The sequence below is a fragment of the Tarenaya hassleriana genome, unplaced genomic scaffold (assembly GCF_000463585.1).
Source record: "Tarenaya hassleriana unplaced genomic scaffold, ASM46358v1 Cleome4, whole genome shotgun sequence".
NCBI classification, from domain to species: Eukaryota; Viridiplantae; Streptophyta; class Magnoliopsida; order Brassicales; family Cleomaceae; genus Tarenaya; species Tarenaya hassleriana.
In genome coordinates this window covers 5359738-5380299 of record NW_010966881.1, presented here as the reverse complement: position 1 = coordinate 5380299, position 20562 = coordinate 5359738, and the positions used below count along the sequence as shown (strand labels likewise).

The following is a 20562-nucleotide window of genomic DNA, read 5'->3' as shown; positions in this document are numbered from 1 at the left end:
GCTGAACCGATCCTCAAACAAATCATCATCGTCATCATCATCAGCAAGAGGGTGTGGCTCATTTTCCTTTATACTTGCACCATACCGCTGCTTGAAGTCTTCCTTCACCCGTTCAAGAAACACGAAAGGAACACTCCTTCCCATGGACTCATCAGCAACCACAAGAAATGCTGGAATGCAAAACAGAAAGGAAAAAAAACACATGCATCATCAATGATCAACCAACCACACATCATCATGCCGGAAGTAAAATATTCAGACACTAATTATGGAGACATGGAACAAAGAAAGAAACTTACTGAAACCAGTGTCAACAAGGAAGTTAAACGTGTGACCGTCACACGAATAAGTAAACTTGCTGCTATTTGAAGGTAGCTTCTGTAGGCATTGCACAGCAATGGTGCTAAAGTTACCCGAATAAGACGTATGTTCCGCGAGAACAACCGTTCCTTTCGCAACAAAGCTATATATCAAACCCTTTTGACTCATTTCCTAATCAAAGCTTCCGGAAAACCAAACACCGCAACAGAAGTCAACCAGTTTAAGACCAGATCTGAAACCCAGTAACCACAGATAATGTCAATAAAACTGATAGTCAAAATTGTCGCCCAAAATGGAAGAAATCGGATATCACTACATTAATTTCACGCAACACAGATTGAAGGGAGACCACTTGGGCAACTGCTATCGGAATTCGATAATTTCACAATAATGGGTCAGATCAAAACCCTAATTAACATCATAAGACGACCTGTAATTGTAAATCGCGAAAACCGGGAGAAAAACCCTAATCGTGTTTATGGGCGATGAATAATTGACAACGAAAAACAGAAAAAACAACAACTATTAATAAGATTTACTTGAATTCGATATCCTTTCGTGCGATTTCCCCGGGAAAAGAAAAACAAGAGAAGAACAGAAACGAAGACGCGATGAATCAAAGATCCGTGAGAAGAAAAAAATGAACACAAACCGAAGAGATATGCAGCTTTTAGCGGCGAAGAGACGAGAGAGAGAGGAGAGACGGTATGCTTGCTGTGGAAGGATCGGAGCTCCAAAATCGCACCCAAGTGGTTCACGTTTGATAGATCAGTATGTATATATGTTTATTGGATGTGTATGCAGTATGCGTACATAAACGTGTTACATGGCAGATATATTTATTGGATCATATATATATATATGCGTGTGTGTAGAGGTATTGGACCTCTATGAAATTCCTAACAATTTAATTTTTTTTATATTATATCTACAAACTTGGTAGAAATATTATTAATGTTTCAATAAAAAATTGTTTATAACTAAATTTTATATTAAAATTTTATTAATCTGATCCAATATACATACATATATATATATATATTAAATATGCAAGTGTGTATACATTTGGATTGTCTATTGTAGCTGAAGACAACACAAACTCCAAAACTCGAGAGAACATTCTTTTTCATTTTTCATTTTATTTTTTTGTTTGTTTTCTATCTCAAATTAACCACAAAAGGGATGGAAAAAAAAAACAGAGGGGGGACTGTTCCAAACCAACGAGCACACGGACAAGAAACAAGAACATAACCTAGAACCAAAAAAAAAAAAACTCGAAGGAAATACCGAAAACCGCCTAGAATCCGAAGCTCTCAGACAGAGTAGTTACAAGAAACCGAGGTTGTCGTCGAAGAAGCCGAATCGCTCGACGAGGAAAGCGATGGAGACGAAGAAGAAGACGGGCTCTCCGAACTGACGATGACAGCCTCCTCGACCCCGAAAAACCCCGGGTTATCTAAGGCCGAGAAATCTTGTTTCACGTCCTCGAACAAGAAGTCGATGCTTTCCTCGAACCCTAGATCGTTGAACAGCTCGGGGAACTCGATAGGGCTCGGCTTCTGATCCGTCAAAAACGGGGCGAGCCCTGAATCCATACAAAAGCTCCAAGCCAGCTCGTTGTTGTCCGAAGAAGAGTCTATGTCCAGAATGGTCGAAGAGTCCATGCAGCAAGTGACCTCTCCTTCTTTATACGTCTGAATCTCTGCAGTGTCTTGCTCTCGTTTCTGCTCTTCTTGGTTCGGCTCTTGCAAGTAATGCCCGTACTCTTCTCCTTCTTTTCCAGGCTTCGCCTCGGTTTCTTGATCGATTTCTGCAGCCGGTGATTCGATCACATGCTCTTGGGTTTGGTTGAGAGCGAAGGGGAAAACGCCTTTTTGCTTCAAACGGTCCATGTAATTGCTAATGTCGAAGTTCGTAACCGCATTCGCTCCTCTATACTCTATCGCCGCCATGTCATACGCCGCCGCCGCTTCCTCCTGTGTGTCTTTCAGCCCCCGACCAAAAAAAAAACTAAGTGTATTAGTACGTAAAAAGCTTCACAAAATTGGCACCATATATCCAGAAATGGATACAAAAAATGGGAAAAGAATGAGCCAATTTGAAAAATTTTCTGTGGTACGTCATTGTACCGGTCAGTAACAACAGATAATTCTAATGTCAGATGGTATTAGTCTTTATTATTTAAACAATTTCCCTAATAAGATAATAAGACAATGTGCCTGGGCAATTTTGAACTAAACCGAATGGAATTGGATAAACCGGGTAAACCGGTTAAATATGGTAAAACCCAAAATAATCCGAACCAGACCAAAATTTTGGCTCATTTCGGGTTTATATCGGTGACCATCGTCACAATCTGGTATAAACCGAACCGAATTGAAAACCAAAGAAACCCAAACCAAACTCTGAAATTTGTAGAACCGGTTTTGGTTTGGATTTCTTTGGCTTCCGGTCTGGTATACGAAAACGGACTTGTGACAATGCAAAACTCTGCGTTTGATTAGAAGTGGTTTGTTTGCCCTAATTAATCACTCCGCCGCCAATAAAAAGTTATGGTTAGAGCGAGAGTCAACAACTCCGACCTTATTATATGTGTAAAGTTGCATATAATAATAACGAAATATACACACACTCACGCATGATACTTATTGTCAACATCAATAAAAGTTATAAAACCCTATATTAGTGTACCAGGACCTAATTAGGTCCACATACTTATATCCATGCAAACAATTCTTTTCTACGAATTTCACGTAATATTAGAGATAAATTAAATACTAAAATAGAGAGAGAAATAGAAATTTTATTTCAGAATATACATAATAATAAGCATATATTTTTTCTACCCGAGTAATCAGAGAGGCACGTGATTCCTACTAAGCACAGGGATTAGTATCGAATCCCCTACTGAATCCCATTTTAATAAGACAAAACCATAAAATATAAATTTTAAAAGACCTATAAAATTAAAATGTTAAGGAAAGCAAAAAATAGACCAAACCAGATCGAGTCCGGGTTTTTGTCACGTGACTTGACCCACGCACTCACGCGCCAGTTGTGTTTCATGCAAATGAAGACACACTTGTAACTGGCACACTTAGATCGTCGTGTGTATAACTTCCAACCACTAATTTCTTTTGTAATAATGATCTTTGACCCTTCTATGTGATATTTCCTAAAAAATAATAATTAGGAGCTCGAATGTTATTCAAAAGTATGAAAACAACCTTTTTTTATCGTTTAATTGTAAAACTATTAAGCTTTTAGATTAAAAAAAATGGAAAATTATTGTTTGATGTGGTAATAAGTTTTTTTTTATTTATCATTAGAACTCATGATAACTAATGAATTTTCCTAATAAAAGCCAAATGTTATTATGGATGGATATATGACATGATTTCAATTAGGAGATAAAAAATTACTACTTATTTTGCAGTTGAACATCATTTGACTGATAAAATAAATTTGGGTAACAATCTATTTTTAAAAAAAGACTAAATTGTGTTCCAAAAAGAAAACAAGTTTATGAGGAAAAAGAATAATTTTTTTTCCAAAAGAACATAAAAGATGAGCAAAATGATTATTTTTTTTCCTACAGATATCTGCACGATCCCAAAAAAAAAGTATCAAACCAATTTAAAAATGGTAACTTTTTTTTTAGCGAAAAGTTGTTAATATTCCTTACTGCACATAAGAAATGTAATTTTTTTTAATAAAAATGAAAAGGTGGGAATTAGATTTAATAAACGATTATAAAAATATATATGGGAACATGATGTCAAAACCTGGACACCTCACGTGAGTGTGATTCAAAGGCACTGCCTCACCATTTCTTTTCCTTTTTTTTTTTCTGTCGATATTTATTATTATTTCAGTTAATTTTTCTATTAATGAATTTTTTTTTGTCAACCTACTAAATTTTCTTTGATTTTATTCCCCTAACGATGTGTCCATATCGTGCTTTTTAGCCCATAAGGACACATCGATTTTGTTCTCTTTTCCATAAGCGTTTTAAATTAATAATTTTAGATTTTTTATATCATTTCCTATAAAAAGTTTGTAAATCAATTTATATACATTGTTAGAAAAGGAACACGTCCAAAATATATAAATTTGCATAGTTTTGAAAGCAAAGAAGCGAATTGAGTCTAGCAAGAAAATAAATTTTGCTTAAGAAAGGGGTTTATTAGAGTACCGATCTATATTCATCTTATTTATTTGATTTTTTTCTCTTCCATTTATGCTTATATTTTTAAACATAATTCTTCATTTTAAACAATATATGGAAAATTGTTAAAAAAAAAAAAGTTAAGACTCCAAAACCATTTTCTTAAAAAGAAAAAGGAGATTGGAATGGTTTTATGTTGTTCGAAATGGAGAAAAATATATTCAATTGTTACTATATAAATGAACTAACTTTCGCGAATGATTTTGTTTTAATGTCACGTTATTTTTTTTGGATTGCAAAGTCCTTTCGTTGTCGTTTTCCTACGAAAGAACTCGTAACACGAACACACTAAAGGTCTCGATGCCTCGGAGACATAAGAATAACTAAATTATAATATAATTAAATAATTAGCCTCAAATTGCAGATTTATTTGCATTTAAAAACGTGTGAAAAGTCGTCGAAGCGAGTGCAAACTCGAGAGGGAGATCGGGGGGGTACGTACTATAAGTGCCGAGGTACAAGTACTTGTTTCCAAACACTCTCCCAATTCGCGCCTCCCATCGTCCATTATGATGATGCCTGTTGTTCCAGTATCCAAACACGACCCTTCATCAGTCTTATCTTCTTTAAAAAAAAACATTTTAAATTACTTAAAATTATGCACATATTATATATTAAATAGCGCTATAAAAAAAGTGTTATTAAGTATTAACACAAAAACTCTATTGTTTTTTTTTTTATAAATCAAAATTCCGTTTTCCCTTTGTATTGGTGTCATTCTTTTATCAATTAAAAATAAACTTTTGGAAAATAAAATTACAAAACACAGAACCAAAATGAAGAAGAGCAGCTTAATTTTCTCAAGAAAACTTTAAATTCTTCAAAATTATGAAAGAAACTAAAAACTGTTACTAACACAAAATCTCCACGATTTTTTCGTACAAAATAAAATTCAATTTTGTCATTTTTATGGTGTCGTTATTTTATAAAATAAAAATAAACTTTGAAAAGAAAAGAAACCTAGCGACGCCGCGATACTTGGAGACGCCTCTAGAGAAGCCGCTGCTCTGCCGCCGCAGCGACGCCAAGTATTCCTCTCTCGTCACTCTCTTCATCTCCTCCATCTCCTTCGTATACGTTTCAATCTTCAAAAAAAAACAAAAAAAAAACATAAACTTGAGTCGGATTCGATCAAAAGTCGGACATGCATCGATCAATCTGACGAAATCCCACCGGAAAATTCAGGATCGTGTCGGGTCCCCAGTACTTGAGCGCAGCGAGATCGTACGTACGAGCGGCGGCTTCTTCGCTGTCATAAGCCCCTGAAGAGAAGGGAAATTAGGTGGTAGCAGGTGAGGCGAGGGTTTAATTAAGGAATAATTAATTATGATCACCAACTTGATTGATTAGTTGAAGATAATTTTACCCAGATACACTGATGTAGGAGACGAAGCAGGGAAGTGGCAGAGCAGGATCAATCGCCCCATGAACAAAAGGAAAGAGCATCGTGAGGAAGAGAATCAGAAAATTATGGAGAATCAGTTGAGTTCGGAGAGAAAAATGCGTGCCCAGATCTTTGAATCTGTCGTCTGCTTGAAAAATCGGATCAAAATCCAAACTTTTTTTTTTCAAATTGGGAAGATTACAAAAAAAAAACAAGAGGGGTAAAAAGGTAAAATACCTTGTTTGCCTTTCTTGTTCTGGATTGAATTCCAAGAGCTCTTGTCCCATAAATGAGCTTCAAATCGCCCGGTCCATCGATGTCTGGTCACACAAACCGCAAAAACATGCAATGCACATAATCAAATCGGATCAAAACCAGACAAAAAATGGAGAAAAAACAACAAGCTAGAGGGAAAAAAAAGTCAGAAATCGAAACCTTGTGACCCCTCTGTAGATCGAGCTTCGTCTCCCGGAGCCAGGGCTTGTCGGGTTATCATCAGTGGACGTCGTCGAAGAGGAAGACGACGAATAAGAAGGAGAAGACTTCTTTGCCCTCTTGGCACGTTTCGGTCTCGGAGCCTCCGGACGAGCCGGAAGGTCGGAGGGCGGGGAAGAGACGGAGGAAGAAGAAGCAGAAGAAGTGCAGGTCGGAGATCTCTTCATTAAATTATGAGAAACGAAACACCAACAGAGGATTGAAATCGAGAGAGAAATGGAAGAAAGGGAAAGAAGAAACAAAGGGTTTCTCCTTGGAAGTGAAGTTGGCTTTGGAGAGGAACTGTCGGGAGAATTTGTTTACCAAAACAGGGAATGAGAGTGTGTGAAGTTAAATAAAGAGTGACAAATGATGAAAAAAAGAAATGGTTAACCAGAGGAGGAACCCAACTGGAGTTTGTTGGGCCTCTAGTTAATTAACCCTGAGTTAATAGGAGGCCTAACACTTGGCTTCGTGTTGCAGCCATGCTACCAATAGTTATACTCTCTCCACAACTTATTTTTATTCTCTGTGTTTTCCGTTTTATGATACGGAATATTAAATCAATTTAGTTTATTTTAGACAAAAAAATAATTATAAAACAAAAACAATACTTTTAAAAAAAAAATCTCAAAATTGTTTATTTCTTAATAATATGGATCTTTTTCGTCTATAATAAAATACTTCCGCATAAGAACTATAGCGGTGTTTGCTCGTGAATGGATCATTCATATATATATATATATATATATCAACATATCCAATAATATAGATTAAATATAAGTGCGCGGAAATTAAAATAACTTCTAAACATGTATATTTTCTAACTAGCATATTTAATGCAATAAAAAATGTAACCGTTGTTTTAGAAGGGAATGCATATTTAACAAAACTTTACAAAATCTCAATTTATTTAATAAATAATATCAATATGAACAAAATGCTTCCCATGAATCGCATGAGCTGACTCACATTATGGAATATGCTTCCCATGAAAGACCCCCATATCTCATGTGTTAAAGTTTTGAGTAATATAGGGACCTTTTGTTATTATTTATATTTGTTGTTGTTTTTAAATGGTTTAAAGTGTTGATAAGTTTAAATTATTAATTTCTATATACTGCAAATGTTTTGCGCATTGGTTTTTTAAACGAAGTTTAGTAAGTAAGACACGACGATGGCATATATATATATATATATATATAAATCGGAATTTCACCGAAGTGGCCCAACTACATCTAGATTCGAAGGATCGGCCCAGCCCAACTATGTAATCGGCCGGATAATGGGCAGGTGTATTACATCTATATTTCATATAAACAAATTTGTTTCAATCCAATAATAAATCATATTTTATTTATTTCAGTTTGTTTTATTCGGATTTGGTTTGGTTACTTATAAAATTAAACAGATTCAAAAGGAAAAATACATAAAAATTATTTAGATAATTTTTGAAAATTTAAAGATAATTTAACATAATAAAAAGAATAATAAAAAATTAAACGACACAATGGTTTTTTTTTATTTTTTTTATTTTTATTAAATTCCAATTAAATCCTAAACAAATCAAACGAAAAATTCAAAATTTAAAAACGAAACCCGAAATACAAGAGCCCGTTTACAAGACGTCTCTCCGTACAGAATCTTTCCTCCGTATATCCCCCGGTGGGAAACAATGAATTGAAATCTCCCTCGTTATGAACATTTTGTCTGTCACCGAGGAAAGAAAATCTCAGCGATCTTCTATTTTCCTGCATTGTGCGAACGCTGAGGTTTACTCTCTCTCTCTCTCTCATAAACCCAGAAACCTCAGTTTCTTTCTTTTGCGATTACTGCCTCAAAGCATTTCTTCTTTCTCTGTCGTTTTCCTCTCCATTTGTATTTCTTTCGAAGTTTGCTGTTTGTCTGGGCTTCTGGGATTCTTTTGCGTCAGATTTCACTTTGGTAAGTTTCTTTTTCTCCTTCTTCTTTGTGGGTTCACGTTTCTTGAAGCTGTTCTGTTAGTAGTTATCCGTCTCTTGTTGTTGTCCGTCTGATGATCTTGAAACTCAAATGGGAAAGGGTGAGTTGCTTTCATGCCTAGTCTCTCTCCAATTGTTTCAGACTTCCGAATTTCACATCGTCTATCCGATTGTGGATTGTAGTTCCGAGTTTTTCATCTTGGAATTTGGGACTCGAAGATTTCGCACGCAAGAAATTTCGACGCTTTGCATTGGAAGTCATATTTACTTTGTCCAACTTTCTTGTACATGTAGTCTACAGCGTCCGTAAATTCTTCAGGGTTTGGGATCGATTCCATTGTGATCTTTACTTAGATTCTGATGTGAAATCATGGTTCAAATTTTCAGTTTGTGGGTTTGCTAAAGTTCCAGTCTTTCTTGCTTTTATGAAGAAATGTTTTGGTTAATCTACTCAAGCGTGTGAGGTATTGTTGCTATTTTGCTTAGATGAGTCCGTCTACCTGTATGCATTGCATTATGCTTTTAGGTTTTCAAGAGAGTCGATGATGAAAGTCTCATCCAATTTGTCTTGCTTATATACATTTCAATTTGTTATGCTGTAATTGTTAGATTAGTTTTTGGCTGTTCAATGGAAGGTGAAGACTGTGGCAGTGCAAAGAATTCTGAGTTTGAGCCATTGGCACGAGAGAACTCCATGTGCAACCTCACTCCCGAGGAGATCGATGAAATTCTGAAAAATGTTTGGACTGCTGAACCTAACCAGACTGTAGTAACCGGGCCAGGAGGCGTGATTCTGGGCAGTGAAAGTAGTTCCATGCAAAGCCAGGCCAGCCTGCCATTGACCACCGGAACTTTCGGCGAGAAAACGGTATATGAAGTCTGGAGAGAGATGGAGATAAGCGAAGGCAGCGAGGAGAACAAGCGTCAGGAGAGGCGGCAGCCATGTCTGGAAGAAATCACCTTGGAGGATTTCTTGGCAAAAGCTGGAGTTGTATCTGAATCCACCATCGAAAAACAAAGTTGTGGGTCTGCTTCTGGGTTTGATCCCAACATCAATCCACAGTTGCTACACTATCAGCGACAGGGTATGATTACGGCACAGCCTCTGCTGGCGGGTAGTAGTGCAATGACGGGTGCAGCACTGCCTAATCCTTGGACGGGAACGTTGTCAGATGCGCAGATGTCAGTGTGGGAAAGGCGTTTGCTAGGGCAGTCTAGTAAGGAATCTGTTGAGAGGAGGCAGAGAAGGATGATAAAGAACCGGGAATCTGCTGCACGTTCAAGGGCGAAAAAGCAGGTAAAAAGTCTGAAAATGTTTGTAAACTGTCACGACATTCCGGAATTCTTTCGTTCTTTCTTTGACACGAAACTATGATGAACAGGCTTATACAAATAGCCTGGAGAACAGGGTCTCGATATTGAAGGAGGTTAATCAGAGGTTGAAGAAACAGAAGGTGAGTTTTGAATTTCGGATGCCCTCTCTAGTGAGTGGGGATATAGGTCTCCTAGTCTACGGGCCGGGACTACTCGGCCTTGTATGTTTTTGTCTTACCGTTTTCTCTTCGGGTTCGACAGGAGCTCGAGGAGATGTTGCCCGAAACTCCATTGGATGAGCCCAAGTATCAGCTGCGGCGAACATCTTCAGCTCCGTTCTAGAATCTGTCCTGCCTCACCATTTTTTGAAGATAAAAACCACACTCCCTTTTTTTTCTATTCACTTTGAAGATGAGACAAAATCTGTTCATACATACATACATACATACATACATACATACATACATAGAGATGTTCTGTATATCTGTATATAGAGGCTACAGTAGTGTCAGCTTAAAACTGCTTTTCTTCTAACTGTGTTTGAAGGCACTGTTTGTATTACATATTTCACTGTTTTGTAGTAAATGTAAAAAAAAAAAGGTTTTGAAAGGTTTGAAATGAGACTCAAACCTTGCAAATCTGTATGGGAAAATCTCTCCCTTATGGTTAAGATCCTATGTTTACACTTTACACTCCCACGGTAAATAGAGTATGGTCGAATTGCCCGTAATAATTCTAAATCAAAATCGAAGTTTTTCCTTATTTTTTTTTTTAAAGAAAATGACATTTTACTGCACCAATTTAGTAATTTTACAAAAACCTATACTATATTATCAAATGTTTCAAATCTATACACGAATTATCCAATTTTTTTAACTAATTGATAACAAAAAAATAAAAATATTAAAAAAATCGAAAAAATACATATATACATATATATACATACAAATATTTTTATATATACACATATATAAATACATATACATGTATACATGTATCTATATATAAACATATGCAATGCATACATATATATGTATGCATACAAAATAAAAAAAATACATATATATTCATATCTATATAGAAATATAAATATAAATATATATACTCTTATGTATAAATATATCTATATATACATAGAAAATAACAAACATACACATACATTTATACAAATATATTTATACATACATATATTTGTGTATATATAAATATATTTGTATGTACGTATATGTATATATATATATATATTTTTATTTTTTATGTATATATAAATATATACTTGTATATCAAATTAAAAATTTATGTATATATAAATATATTTATATGTATGTATGTATGTATATATTTGTATAGATGTATGTGTATATTTTTTTATTTTGTATGTATATATAGATATATTTATACATAGGAGTATATATGTTTATATTTGTATTTGTATATAGATATGAATATATATGCATATATATACACGTATAGATATATGTATATATATGTATTTTTTTATTTTGTATGTATATATACATGTATATATGTATATGTATTTATATATGTTTGTATGTATATATATTTATGTATATATATGTATTTTTTTTATTTTTTTTTCGATTTTTTTTTTAATTTTTTAATTTTTTAATTTTTTTTTTGAATTTGACGTAGTATGCTGACGTGACAAAATTTTCCACGTGACCTTCCATGTCAGCCGCCACTGGCCTTCCACGTCAGCAATTAACATATATTTTAACACCGTTTCAAATTGTGTAGTAAATTGCGATAAAATTGGATTATTCGTGTATGGATTTTGTATATTTGACAATATAGTGTAGATTTTTGTCAAATTCAAAATTCACGTAGGAATATATCACCTTTGCTAAATTGGTGTAAGAAAATATCATTTTTTTTATGATAATTTATTTTCATGCTTTTAATATAATTAATTTTCTATTAATTTTAAACAAGTCCATCTAAAATCAGTCAATATTATTTAAATTAATTCATATAAAGTCAATGAAAAATTAATATTAATTTTTTACATGCTTTTAAAAAATCAAATTAATGACTCTTATTTTTTCATTATACTATTAATGTTTTCTAGATTAAAATTTTCTAAATCTATCCTTCCATATCATTTGTCTACCTAAATTCACGCGTTCCGCAAATATCCTCCAAGGTAATTTCAATTACGAAAACAATTTCTCTCGTACAGAAAACTCAGAATAAATAAATAATAACATTAAAAAGAAATTATCAAAAATATCCCAGCATTGAGATTCCTCGATAGGACCATGTCCACTATATTTCTGCCACTAAAATTCGGCCGTGCCTATAATTCGGTGGTACCTAAATTTCGGCCTACCTAAAATAGTATCGACACCGTCTAATTCCTACGGCAACCAAACCATAACATATACGTGGAATGCATTGCATCTCTTTCTTGTTCTCTCGAGCGCCGTTTACACGAATAAAACGACGCCGTTCACTGGAACGAGGAACAACATTTTTTACGTGTAAAATTATTTATACGCCAATAAGGAACGATTTTGATATATACCCATGATGGGCGACCCACATATGCGTTCAATTTGTTAAATCATTTAGACGATTTTCTTAAAAATACGTTAAACTATTTCATTGCGTTTTACTAGTTGGGGCAACCGTTTCGGGTTCATGAACGATTTATTTGGTATTCTAAAATTTGTATCAAATTAGTACCGTATATTATTCGGTTCGATTCGGTTTCAGTTTCGGTACGGTTTGATTCGGTTTTTATTTAAAAAAATTTATTTTCTTAAGAAAATTTCGATTCAAGAATTTTATAAAATTCGGTTCGATTCGGATTGGTTTTGAAAAAATCGGCTCTATAAAAAAATATACCGTTTGAGAATTTTGAATGGTAAAGTTCAGAAAAAATATCGAGATTTTCGGTTCGTTAAGGTTACCTCTAAGTACTTGAGTTATAAACTGAGTATTCTTAAAACCTCACTCTTCTCAAATACTGTAATTTCCGGAATGGTAAGCCAATACTCTACTTTTAGATTTGGTCATCTAAAAATAGTAAAAACAGGAACTATAAATAAATTGTATAATATTCTTACAGTTTTCACACACCATTCTAGAGAGAAGGAAGCAGCGATTGTTACGTCAAAAATCTCGGGGTCATGACGACATTTCACTCGACCACGTTCAAAAGGCTCGCGGTTTTCGCCCTTATCATGGCCACGTGTCTGATCCAAGCGAGTGTCGCGAAGGGTGGTGAGTGCCTTAAGGGTTGTGTTCCGAAGTGTTTGGAAGTGGCGAAAGATCCTGGCGCATGTGAGAGCGCATGCAGAGAAATTTGCAGTGACCATCTCTATGGGAACTCGAAATACTTCGTGCCAAGCCCAGAAGAAGCACGCGAACTAGTATGCAGTTTTATTCCGTGCAAGAAAAGAAATGGGTGAGGCAAAGTGTTGGACCTATAAAAAGATATATTTCTATATATGTTTCAATATTTTACGTGTAACTCGCTATAACGTATGAAGCGTTACACCCCTATCTGTTTACGGCGATGAAGGAATAAAATGGAGCTGTAGTGTGTGTGTTTTTTATATATACCATGAGAGGATGGATCTTATACATATTAATGTTCTATTTCTATATATAACACCCAAAAGTTGTTTTCATTTTAAAAAATAAAATGAACCCTAAATTAAACCCTATATATAAACCCTAAGAATGGGGTAAAGACGGCTTTTACCCCACCAAAAAAAGAGATTATACGAAGATACTGAAATTCGAGTTATATATATATATATATATAAAACCCAAAATGTTAATAGAACATCTTCTAATGACAACAAAACCCCACGTGATAAATTTCTCCGATCGGGGATATAACAAGCAGAACCTTGAAAACTCATGGAGAAAATTTGTTATATAAATGTTAGTGAAATATGTGAAATTATATCGTTGTAACAGTTGAGTCAAAGCTGGATAAGTCTTCTCAACAAAAAAAAAAAAATTAAAAAGCATTAATCTTATTTACCAAAAAAAAGAAGCACTAATTAATCTTCTGTACAACGCCATAGAATTCGCGCACCTAAAAATAGCGTAAACCACAACTATATATAAATTTACCAACACGTTCGTAAAGTTTGTCGCGTCAATCGATCTTGCCGGGAACGACGATGAAGAAGGCGTACGGAATGATACCGGTTTTCGCCCTGATGATAACGATGTTTCTGGTGGAAACGGGCACTGCCGAGAGGGATGGTTGCGTCGAAAAGAACTGCGTTCTGTGTCGGAACCAGGACTGCGTCAATGGATGTTTTCCGTGTCTGAAAAGCAATTGCCTGAGGCGCTGTATCCCGGGATGTTTCGAAGTGGCGAAAGAGCCGTCCTATGAATCGTGCATGATACCTTGCTCGCTATTTTGCACCGACAAGGGCCACGGCGGCAGCGGCAGCAACGTCAGGCGATCTGGCGGCCTCAATTACTTCGTTCCCACCCGGGACGAGGTAAGGAGACTTGTGTGCATCTTCATGCCCTGTAAAAGAATAAGAGATATCAGGGTGTGAAAAACATAGGTCGGAGCTGCGCCTCTCTGATTTTTGTTTTATTTTTTTGTTTTTGACGATTATTTCATATTTCATGTAACACATGAATGTATCAGAACTCCCATCTATAAATTCAACTTTTATATATATATATATATATATATGCCGGAGTTCTTGATCATTGATCTAGTGAAGAATCGTATATTCCAATTTTGGGTATATCCATGCAATATCCGAACTCTTGATATAGCGCTGAAGTTTTCTTGTATCGAAAGACAAAATAATAATATCGTAAACTCCTTAACAGTGTATAAACTTTTCATAATTCCTGATATAGCGAGTTCACCAATTAATTGTTTGCCAGTATATATGTGTAATCGAACCGATATATATATATATATATATATATATATATATATATATATATGTGTGTGTTATAATATGATGCAATGCCAAATTACCAAAGAGGACACTCTCCATTGATATTTTTATTCAAACAGCTTAAAAGATGTAAAAGCAAAGCTTTGTTCTTGTCCATCATGTTTATGTTCTGAAGCACAACCAGTAGCTTACCTGTCCTGAAACCTTTTCCAAGGCAACAGATACACAGAGTATGTACATACGTACGAATATATATAATCGCCTATACAGCCGATTCAGGATGAGATTTCCGCCGAGTCGGGCTTCCCCTCTGCAGCTTGGCTCTTGAGAAACTCCAGCACCGATATCCGCTGTTTGCAGTTAACAGAATATCATGCGTTAGTGTTTTCATCTGTATGGGTGCCGGTCGGGTATCCGAGTTTTCCGGCATACCCAACCTCGGCCTGTCCTCGCCCCCTCGGGTTTCTCTGTCAGAGTACCTGAACTCGGACTGAGATGGTCAGGTACCCGAGCTACAGATACCCGTGGAGTGGGTACCCGGTGTGATGAGGCGAGGGGATCGTTTAAGTAAACGGGAAAGAGAGTCATTTTAGTAATCTTACTCGTTGGTCGAGAGCAGAATCTTTGGAGTCTAGTTTCAATTCCAAGAGCTTGATGCCTTCTTTGAAACCATTGATGGCTTCACCTTCATTTTGTAGAGTCCTGTCTACATCAGCAACTTTCGCTAGAGAAACTGCCACATCCAGAATCTAGTACGAAAGACATGACAACAAACAACATCGACATGTTTCGTCAGATAGGATTGTATTTATCTTGGTAAGAACCATTAATGAAAGCCATGAACAATGCATAGAACACAAATTTTGTCGTCCATTCGAACATCATCTATATGGGAACCTGAGTATGTAATGTGGCTAGATAGTGTATTACAACAAAATGAATCTTGTTAAATACCGTCTAACTCTCATCTTGCAAAATCCTAATTAACAACAATAAGAAGAATTAACTACAGCAGGAAGCAATTTCACTCCGAAGTATTGTGGTTAGCCTTCATGTATATGCTATAATGATTTAATAAATATAACAACCTTATCATCCATGGAGTACTCAGCACTACTTCATCACCGATTTCTTATGGATGAGGACGACAACTAACTTGTAATCAGAAATATCATGCTTTTGAAGTAATCTTAGATCTAGAATGAATCGGATATACCACAACCAAGATGAAAGGAAAATAACAAAAAGTGAAACAGTAAAAGCATTCTTACCTGTGAAGGAGAATCTGGATGAAGCTTCATAGCATCGCGTCTGACATTTAAAGAACGGAAGTAATAAGATCTTGCAGCTTGTAGGTCCCCATCATAGTATTTAAGATCTCCTATTTTGTTGAGTGATACGGAAAGTGTGTGTGTGATCTGCAAGTTCAGAAATATTTATTGAGGAACGGGGAAAAGAACGCAAATCCACAATATAACAAAGGGAACCAAATTATGCTAAAACCTCCAAATCATCAATCGGCAGTTTCATAAGGAATTCAACACTCTCTTCGAAATGATTGACTGCTGAGCTTGAATCTCCCATTGCTCGGCTGTAGCAACAAGCCAAGTTAAGTTCAACCAAAAAACCATGATGTACTTCTGGTAAGATTGAACTAAACAATACCAGATTTCAGAATAAAGTGCTCCGTTTTTCACTTAAGAAGACCCAACTCATTGTCTTAAAACACATTTGGACACAGCATGTGTAAGTTGTAACAACTATCCAAAGCATTCTTGCTGCTGAACTTCAATGTTTCCAGAGAACATTGAGAGCAGAGAGATAAGTATAAAAATTTTTCGAACTTAAAAAGGGGGAACCAAACATTACCTGCAGTCTCCAAGCATGCCAAGAACTGCTCCAAGCTGTGAACACAACTCTGGTGTGTTTCCCATCCTCTCTAATTGATCCCGGATGTCTTCCGCACACATTGTTAACCTTGACTTTGCACTTTCAAAATTCTGGGCTCGAAATGCCTACACATAAAGATTGGTATACATTAAGAAGGACAATAACAAGAATTCCACAGCTGAGATATTCCTAATAAGCATATTCAGTACAATATCCTATCTAGTTCGGTTACACACCCTCATTGCTTGCTGCACCAAGAAAGAACCTCTTTCCAACGAGACATCCTCGTAGACCACCTCTTTGCAATTGTTTTCTAATTCTACCTCTTCTTTTCCAGTATCAATAAGAGATCTTTTGATTCTAGCATGACCTTCGATAAACTGCTCAACCATCTTCTGAAGTTTTTCATCAGCTTCAATCTTTTCAATGTCAGCACCGCAAAGTGGGCAGTCCTTGAACCGTGAAATGCATGCTCTGTGCCAAACAAAAAAGAAGGATCTCTATAGAATCGACCCACCAAAACATGAAACTTTTACACGAAGAAAGTGAGAAAAGAGGACTCACTTGCAGAATACATGAGTGCAAGGCACACATCTGCTGGTCTCGTAAAGAAGTGCTTGGCAAATCACGCAACTGAAAGGTCCGATCTTGAATGTTTGAGAGTCATAACCAAATGGGCACTTGGGAGAAACCGTGGCGGAGTCCGTACAGTCCTTCTTCGCCTTGCCCTCGAGTTCAGGACAGCTTTTGCTCGCGGCTTCACGTTGCTTCCGAGGGCAAGATTCATCAGGACGAGCAGATTTGGCAAAAGGACAAACAGACGTCATCCGTGGAGAGATAACAACACAAAACCCTAAACGTCAAAGCGAACCCAGAATTACCAAAACTGAATCCGCAATCGGATTCGATCAATGTATAGGAACCCTGCTAACAGAATCGAATATAGAAGGTAATTAGATCCAATACAGCTTCAGGAAACTAAATTTCCGACAGATATAGGAGGAGCTCGTAGGATATAGATAAGAACCTGATGATTGAGATTCTGGACAAGATACAGCTTAATTAGATGAGATGCGTGTCCCTTCTGTCCCCTCGACTTCAATGGCGAGCTCTGCCTCCGTCTCCGTTCCAATCCCATTTTGTCTCCATCCCTCTTTATGGGTATGTGAATGGGCCTAAATATTAGGCCCAAAGGAAAAAGGAGTTGGGTTGTCTGTGAGTGCCCAATTGAATCAAAGCGTTTTGTAGACCAGAGGCAACTCTTTTATAAATTAATTAAACACAAAATAGTTGAAAATTTCATAAAATGAATATTATTTTCATACAAAATATTAAAATATATTAACATGATTAGAATGGGATAAAAATAAATATATGCATTTTTTAAAAAATTTATAAAATTGAATAAAAAAAATAATCAAATCTAAATCTAAAATAAGTCGCATCGAAGAATCAATTTGTAGGGATAAAGTTGCAATGTTTTTTTTTGAAGTAACAAAACGAAAGCACAACTGAATTTGTACGGAGAGGTGTCATAGGCTTTTCGCCGGATGAGGCTGGTCGGGATCCACCGTTCACCTCTCTCGTTTTCGCTGGTACCCTCATCTTCCTCTCTGGGATTGTGTTTATGAAACCCTAATTTCGATCTTGTGGCCAATCCTCATTCCTTGTTCCACAGTTCTCTCTCTGCCCCAAAGGGCCCTTTGATTCCTCATGCCTGAGCATTCGCACCAATTTCTCACGCCCTCTCTCCCCTTCGTCGCATGGCTTCTCCGTAATCCACCATAATCGCCGACCACTTTTCTCTGTTAGATGCCGCAGTCACAATGTGGGTCGTTTTCTTTTCTTCTCATCTTTTTCGGTTTTATCCTTCGTTCTCGTCGTGAATCAGAGAATTTCAAATGTGTTGTTGTGTGGATCATCCTTTTTTTCCCGTGAATTGGATAATCAGTGTGGGAGCACGAGCTATTCATACGTATGTGCTTTTTCTTGCTGATTGTTGATTCTCGTTTTCTTTGGCGACGGCTTCATGGGGGCAAATTTTAGGCTTTTAGTAAATCGGATGATGTTCAGAGAGGCCCTTCCAATGGAGAAGGTATGAACTTTTTGGTAGAGTCGGAGTTATGTTTTGTTTGTGGGTGTAACATGTCTGCAACTTCTGAAGCGGATGCATTGAATCAGTTTTGAATATAAGTTTCCGTGTCTTGCTTTATCTATCTTCATGGAACATTAGTAGGTTTATCGGTTTTTGCTTGCTTTGTTTATGGTTAAAACCTTACTCTATCTTCTTAAGTTTATACATTCAGTCAATTTTGTTTCTCATATAAGTTTTGGTCCTTCGCGATTGCTCTCTCGTTTCCTTTTCCTTTCTTGAAGATATGTTGGACAAGAACGAGAGCAGCAGGAAAAGCTCGTTCAGTTCTAAAGAGTATGTCATATGCCTATCCTTACTTTAACACGTTTCTCTGTGCTTTCTCACGGGATGAGATGTTATGTAGAATATTCTTCAGAAAATATGAGAGCTAGAACGTGGTTTTGTGTATGTTAGCCATTAGACTTGTTGTCACGATATTTGGAACGCGAGATATGTATGTGTGTTACTCTCTTTCTTTTTCGGTTTTATGAATATACATGAAGATTTTGTGTGCCTTATTGTTAGCTTAGCTGCTTATCCTGTGGGACACTGGGTTTCCGTCCCACAGTATAAGATCATACGAGAAATCATTATGACTTGGTTTCGGTCCCATGCTTCATGTAGTAGCTTTTCGGCTCCATACTTTTCCTGAAGTACTTTGTTATCTCTCTGGGTTTCCAATTCCAGTAGCAAGTATGAAAGATGTAGTTTGTAATACTGATGAGGTCTGGGCAAACGTTAGCTTGAATATTTTCATTCTGATCTATGTAGCTGAATTTGGGCATGGAAAGGGGTAAGATATTGGAAGATTTTTTCCCGTTGTAGGAAGCTTAACTGCTATGATCTTTCTTTCTTTTGGTTTGATTCCCTTTTTGACCTTTGATTTTCTTGAAAAATTGCAGGGTTCTTGAGAAATTGAAGAAATATGGAATTTCTGGAGTATTGTCTTATGGGCTACTTAATACCGTCTATTACACCATAGCATTCCTGTTAGTCTGGTGAGTGGAATAAGATATCGGTGTATCTTCATGTGTATCTTGGATTTTTCAAGCCGCCTAGATCTGCGGAGATGTTGTTACAAGTATTCATCATCTGTTCCGGCATCTTAAGTATCCATATTATATGTATTCATCTAATTTGGCATCTTAAACATCTTATACGCAGGCATCTTAAATGTCTCACAGGCATATTTGTATTTCTAAATTTTTGCATGACTGTCTTAGAACAAATCTATATTTTTTTTAACAGAATAATGCCGTTATGTTTTCGGTTCTGTTAAAATCCATCTGTTGTTTCAGGTTCTACGTGGCTCCAGCGCCTGGAAGAATGGGTTATGTTGCCGCTGTCGAGAGGTACACCCAATATTTTGAACACTTTGTAAGAGCGGAAGGAGCGTGAAAGGATTATCGTTGGGTGCAGATTTCTCAAAGTGATGGCAATGGTGTGGGCCGGAAGCCAAGTTACTAAGCTCATCAGAGCTGGAGGGTAAGCTACTAAAACAATTTCTCCTAATTAATTGGCCTGCAAATTTAGGCGTTTTCTACACCATTTTGACGAGACTTGCAAGTCACAGCATTAAAGATTTAGTAGCATCTTGTACTAATCACCATTAACAGTAAGGTTAGTGATGATTAGGTTGTATTGTATATACAAATATTGGCACCCAGCAAGTAATGTATAGAGATCCTTCATAAGAAACTCGGATTTTGTCTGAAAACAAATCCTTTGAAATGGTAATGTTTCAATAATCAGAGGGTGCAAATTATTGTTATTATTTGGTGGAGGCAGGGCACTTGCTCTTGCACCGTTTGTGGACAGAGGATTGACATGGTTCACTCTCAAGTTCAAGTTTGAATCTCAGGGAAAGGTTAGTAAAAGCCAAATATAAATAATTATGTGTATATACATATATATATATATATATATATATATATATATATAATCTC

At 36.1% G+C, this 20562-nt stretch overlaps 5 protein-coding genes across 13 annotated transcripts in view; 2 read left to right on the top strand and 3 right to left on the bottom strand.

Annotated features, from left to right (window-relative positions):
- The window catches only part of LOC104824204 (vesicle-associated membrane protein 727), a 3531-nt gene extending 2414 nt beyond the window's left edge, over positions 1-1117 (bottom strand). Inside the window, exons 1-3 of the mRNA XM_010556201.2 lie at positions 974-1117; positions 300-553; positions 8-170 (exon numbers count right to left, since the gene is read on the bottom strand). Coding sequence (XP_010554503.1) covers positions 8-170; positions 300-489 — 353 coding nt within the window. The 5' untranslated portion in view covers positions 490-553; positions 974-1117. The remainder of the gene's footprint in view (positions 1-7; positions 171-299; positions 554-973) is intronic.
- Positions 1118-1429: 312 nt separating this feature from the next.
- LOC104824203 (ethylene-responsive transcription factor WRI1) lies at positions 1430-6745 on the bottom strand. The gene is made up of 7 exons (XM_010556200.2): positions 6369-6745; positions 6171-6253; positions 5916-5924; positions 5723-5811; positions 5510-5634; positions 4992-5068; positions 1430-2305 (listed from the first exon to the last, which is right to left on the bottom strand). Exons 1-7 carry the CDS (start codon positions 6593-6595, stop codon positions 1635-1637), a joined length of 1281 nt encoding a protein of 426 aa, XP_010554502.1. The 5' UTR covers positions 6596-6745; the 3' UTR covers positions 1430-1634.
- Positions 6746-8021: 1276 nt separating this feature from the next.
- On the top strand, positions 8022-10352 carry LOC104824201 (ABSCISIC ACID-INSENSITIVE 5-like protein 4). Of its 5 annotated transcripts, XM_010556195.1 has the most exons (4): positions 8022-8351; positions 8983-9665; positions 9751-9822; positions 9944-10352. In XM_010556195.1, exons 1-4 carry the CDS (start codon positions 8105-8107, stop codon positions 10022-10024), a joined length of 1083 nt encoding a protein of 360 aa, XP_010554497.1. In that variant the 5' UTR covers positions 8022-8104; the 3' UTR covers positions 10025-10352. The 5 variants fall into 5 exon arrangements, with proteins under 5 accessions (XP_010554497.1, XP_010554500.1, XP_010554496.1 ...); XM_010556198.1 differs by having other exon boundaries at positions 8022-8179; positions 8978-9665; positions 9751-10352; XM_010556194.1 differs by having other exon boundaries at positions 9751-10352.
- Positions 10353-14666: 4314 nt separating this feature from the next.
- LOC104824200 lies at positions 14667-17616 on the bottom strand. 3 transcript variants are annotated; one of them, XM_010556193.2, is made up of 8 exons: positions 17510-17616; positions 17047-17335; positions 16719-16956; positions 16462-16607; positions 16096-16183; positions 15864-16010; positions 15195-15341; positions 14667-14942 (listed from the first exon to the last, which is right to left on the bottom strand). In XM_010556193.2, exons 2-8 carry the CDS (start codon positions 17307-17309, stop codon positions 14868-14870), a joined length of 1104 nt encoding a protein of 367 aa, XP_010554495.1. In that variant the 5' UTR covers positions 17310-17335; positions 17510-17616; the 3' UTR covers positions 14667-14867. The 3 variants fall into 3 exon arrangements, with proteins under 3 accessions (XP_010554495.1, XP_010554493.1, XP_010554494.1); XM_010556191.2 differs by having other exon boundaries at positions 17047-17406; positions 17510-17612; XM_010556192.2 differs by having other exon boundaries at positions 17047-17409; positions 17510-17604.
- A 345-nt stretch (positions 17617-17961) lies between these two features.
- Positions 17962-20562, top strand: part of LOC104824199 — a 3357-nt gene continuing 756 nt past the window's right edge. Inside the window, exons 1-8 of one of the 3 annotated variants that reach the window (XM_010556189.2) lie at positions 17962-18077; positions 18161-18310; positions 18529-18577; positions 18859-18910; positions 19519-19614; positions 19915-19968; positions 20036-20101; positions 20401-20483. In XM_010556189.2, coding sequence (XP_010554491.1) covers positions 18033-18077; positions 18161-18310; positions 18529-18577; positions 18859-18910; positions 19519-19614; positions 19915-19968; positions 20036-20101; positions 20401-20470 — 582 coding nt within the window. In that variant the 5' untranslated portion in view covers positions 17962-18032 and the 3' untranslated portion in view covers positions 20471-20483. Of the gene's footprint in view, positions 18078-18160; positions 18311-18528; positions 18578-18858; positions 18911-19518; positions 19615-19914; positions 19969-20035; positions 20102-20400; positions 20484-20562 lie in introns of those variants that run through there. The other 2 variants (XM_010556188.2, XM_010556190.2) reach the window with 2 other exon arrangements.

What these genes read in the sequence shown, in the direction of transcription:
- LOC104824203 (XM_010556200.2), bottom strand. Translation starts at nt 6,595, where the DNA reads ATGAAGAGATCTCCGACCTGCACTTCTTCTGCTTCTTCTTCCTCCGTC. An exon ending in ATCTACAGAGGGGTCACAAG is followed by an intron (nt 6,254 to 6,368) that starts GTTTCGATTTCT and finishes TTGTGTGACCAG; the next exon opens with ACATCGATGGACCGGGCGAT. An exon ending in CTTGTACCTCGGCACTTATA is followed by an intron (nt 2,306 to 4,991) that starts GTACGTACCCCC and finishes GGGGGCTGAAAG; the next exon opens with ACACACAGGAGGAAGCGGCG.
- LOC104824201 (XM_010556194.1), top strand. Translation starts at nt 8,105, where the DNA reads ATGAACATTTTGTCTGTCACCGAGGAAAGAAAATCTCAGCGATCTTCT. An exon ending in TTGCGTCAGATTTCACTTTG is followed by an intron (nt 8,352 to 8,982) that starts GTAAGTTTCTTT and finishes TTGTTAGATTAG; the next exon opens with TTTTTGGCTGTTCAATGGAA. An exon ending in GTTCAAGGGCGAAAAAGCAG is followed by an intron (nt 9,666 to 9,750) that starts GTAAAAAGTCTG and finishes TATGATGAACAG; the next exon opens with GCTTATACAAATAGCCTGGA.
- LOC104824200 (XM_010556193.2), bottom strand. Translation starts at nt 17,309, where the DNA reads ATGACGTCTGTTTGTCCTTTTGCCAAATCTGCTCGTCCTGATGAATCT. An exon ending in TGCCGATTGATGATTTGGAG is followed by an intron (nt 16,011 to 16,095) that starts GTTTTAGCATAA and finishes CTGAACTTGCAG; the next exon opens with ATCACACACACACTTTCCGT. An exon ending in ATCCAGATTCTCCTTCACAG is followed by an intron (nt 15,342 to 15,863) that starts GTAAGAATGCTT and finishes CTTTCGTACTAG; the next exon opens with ATTCTGGATGTGGCAGTTTC.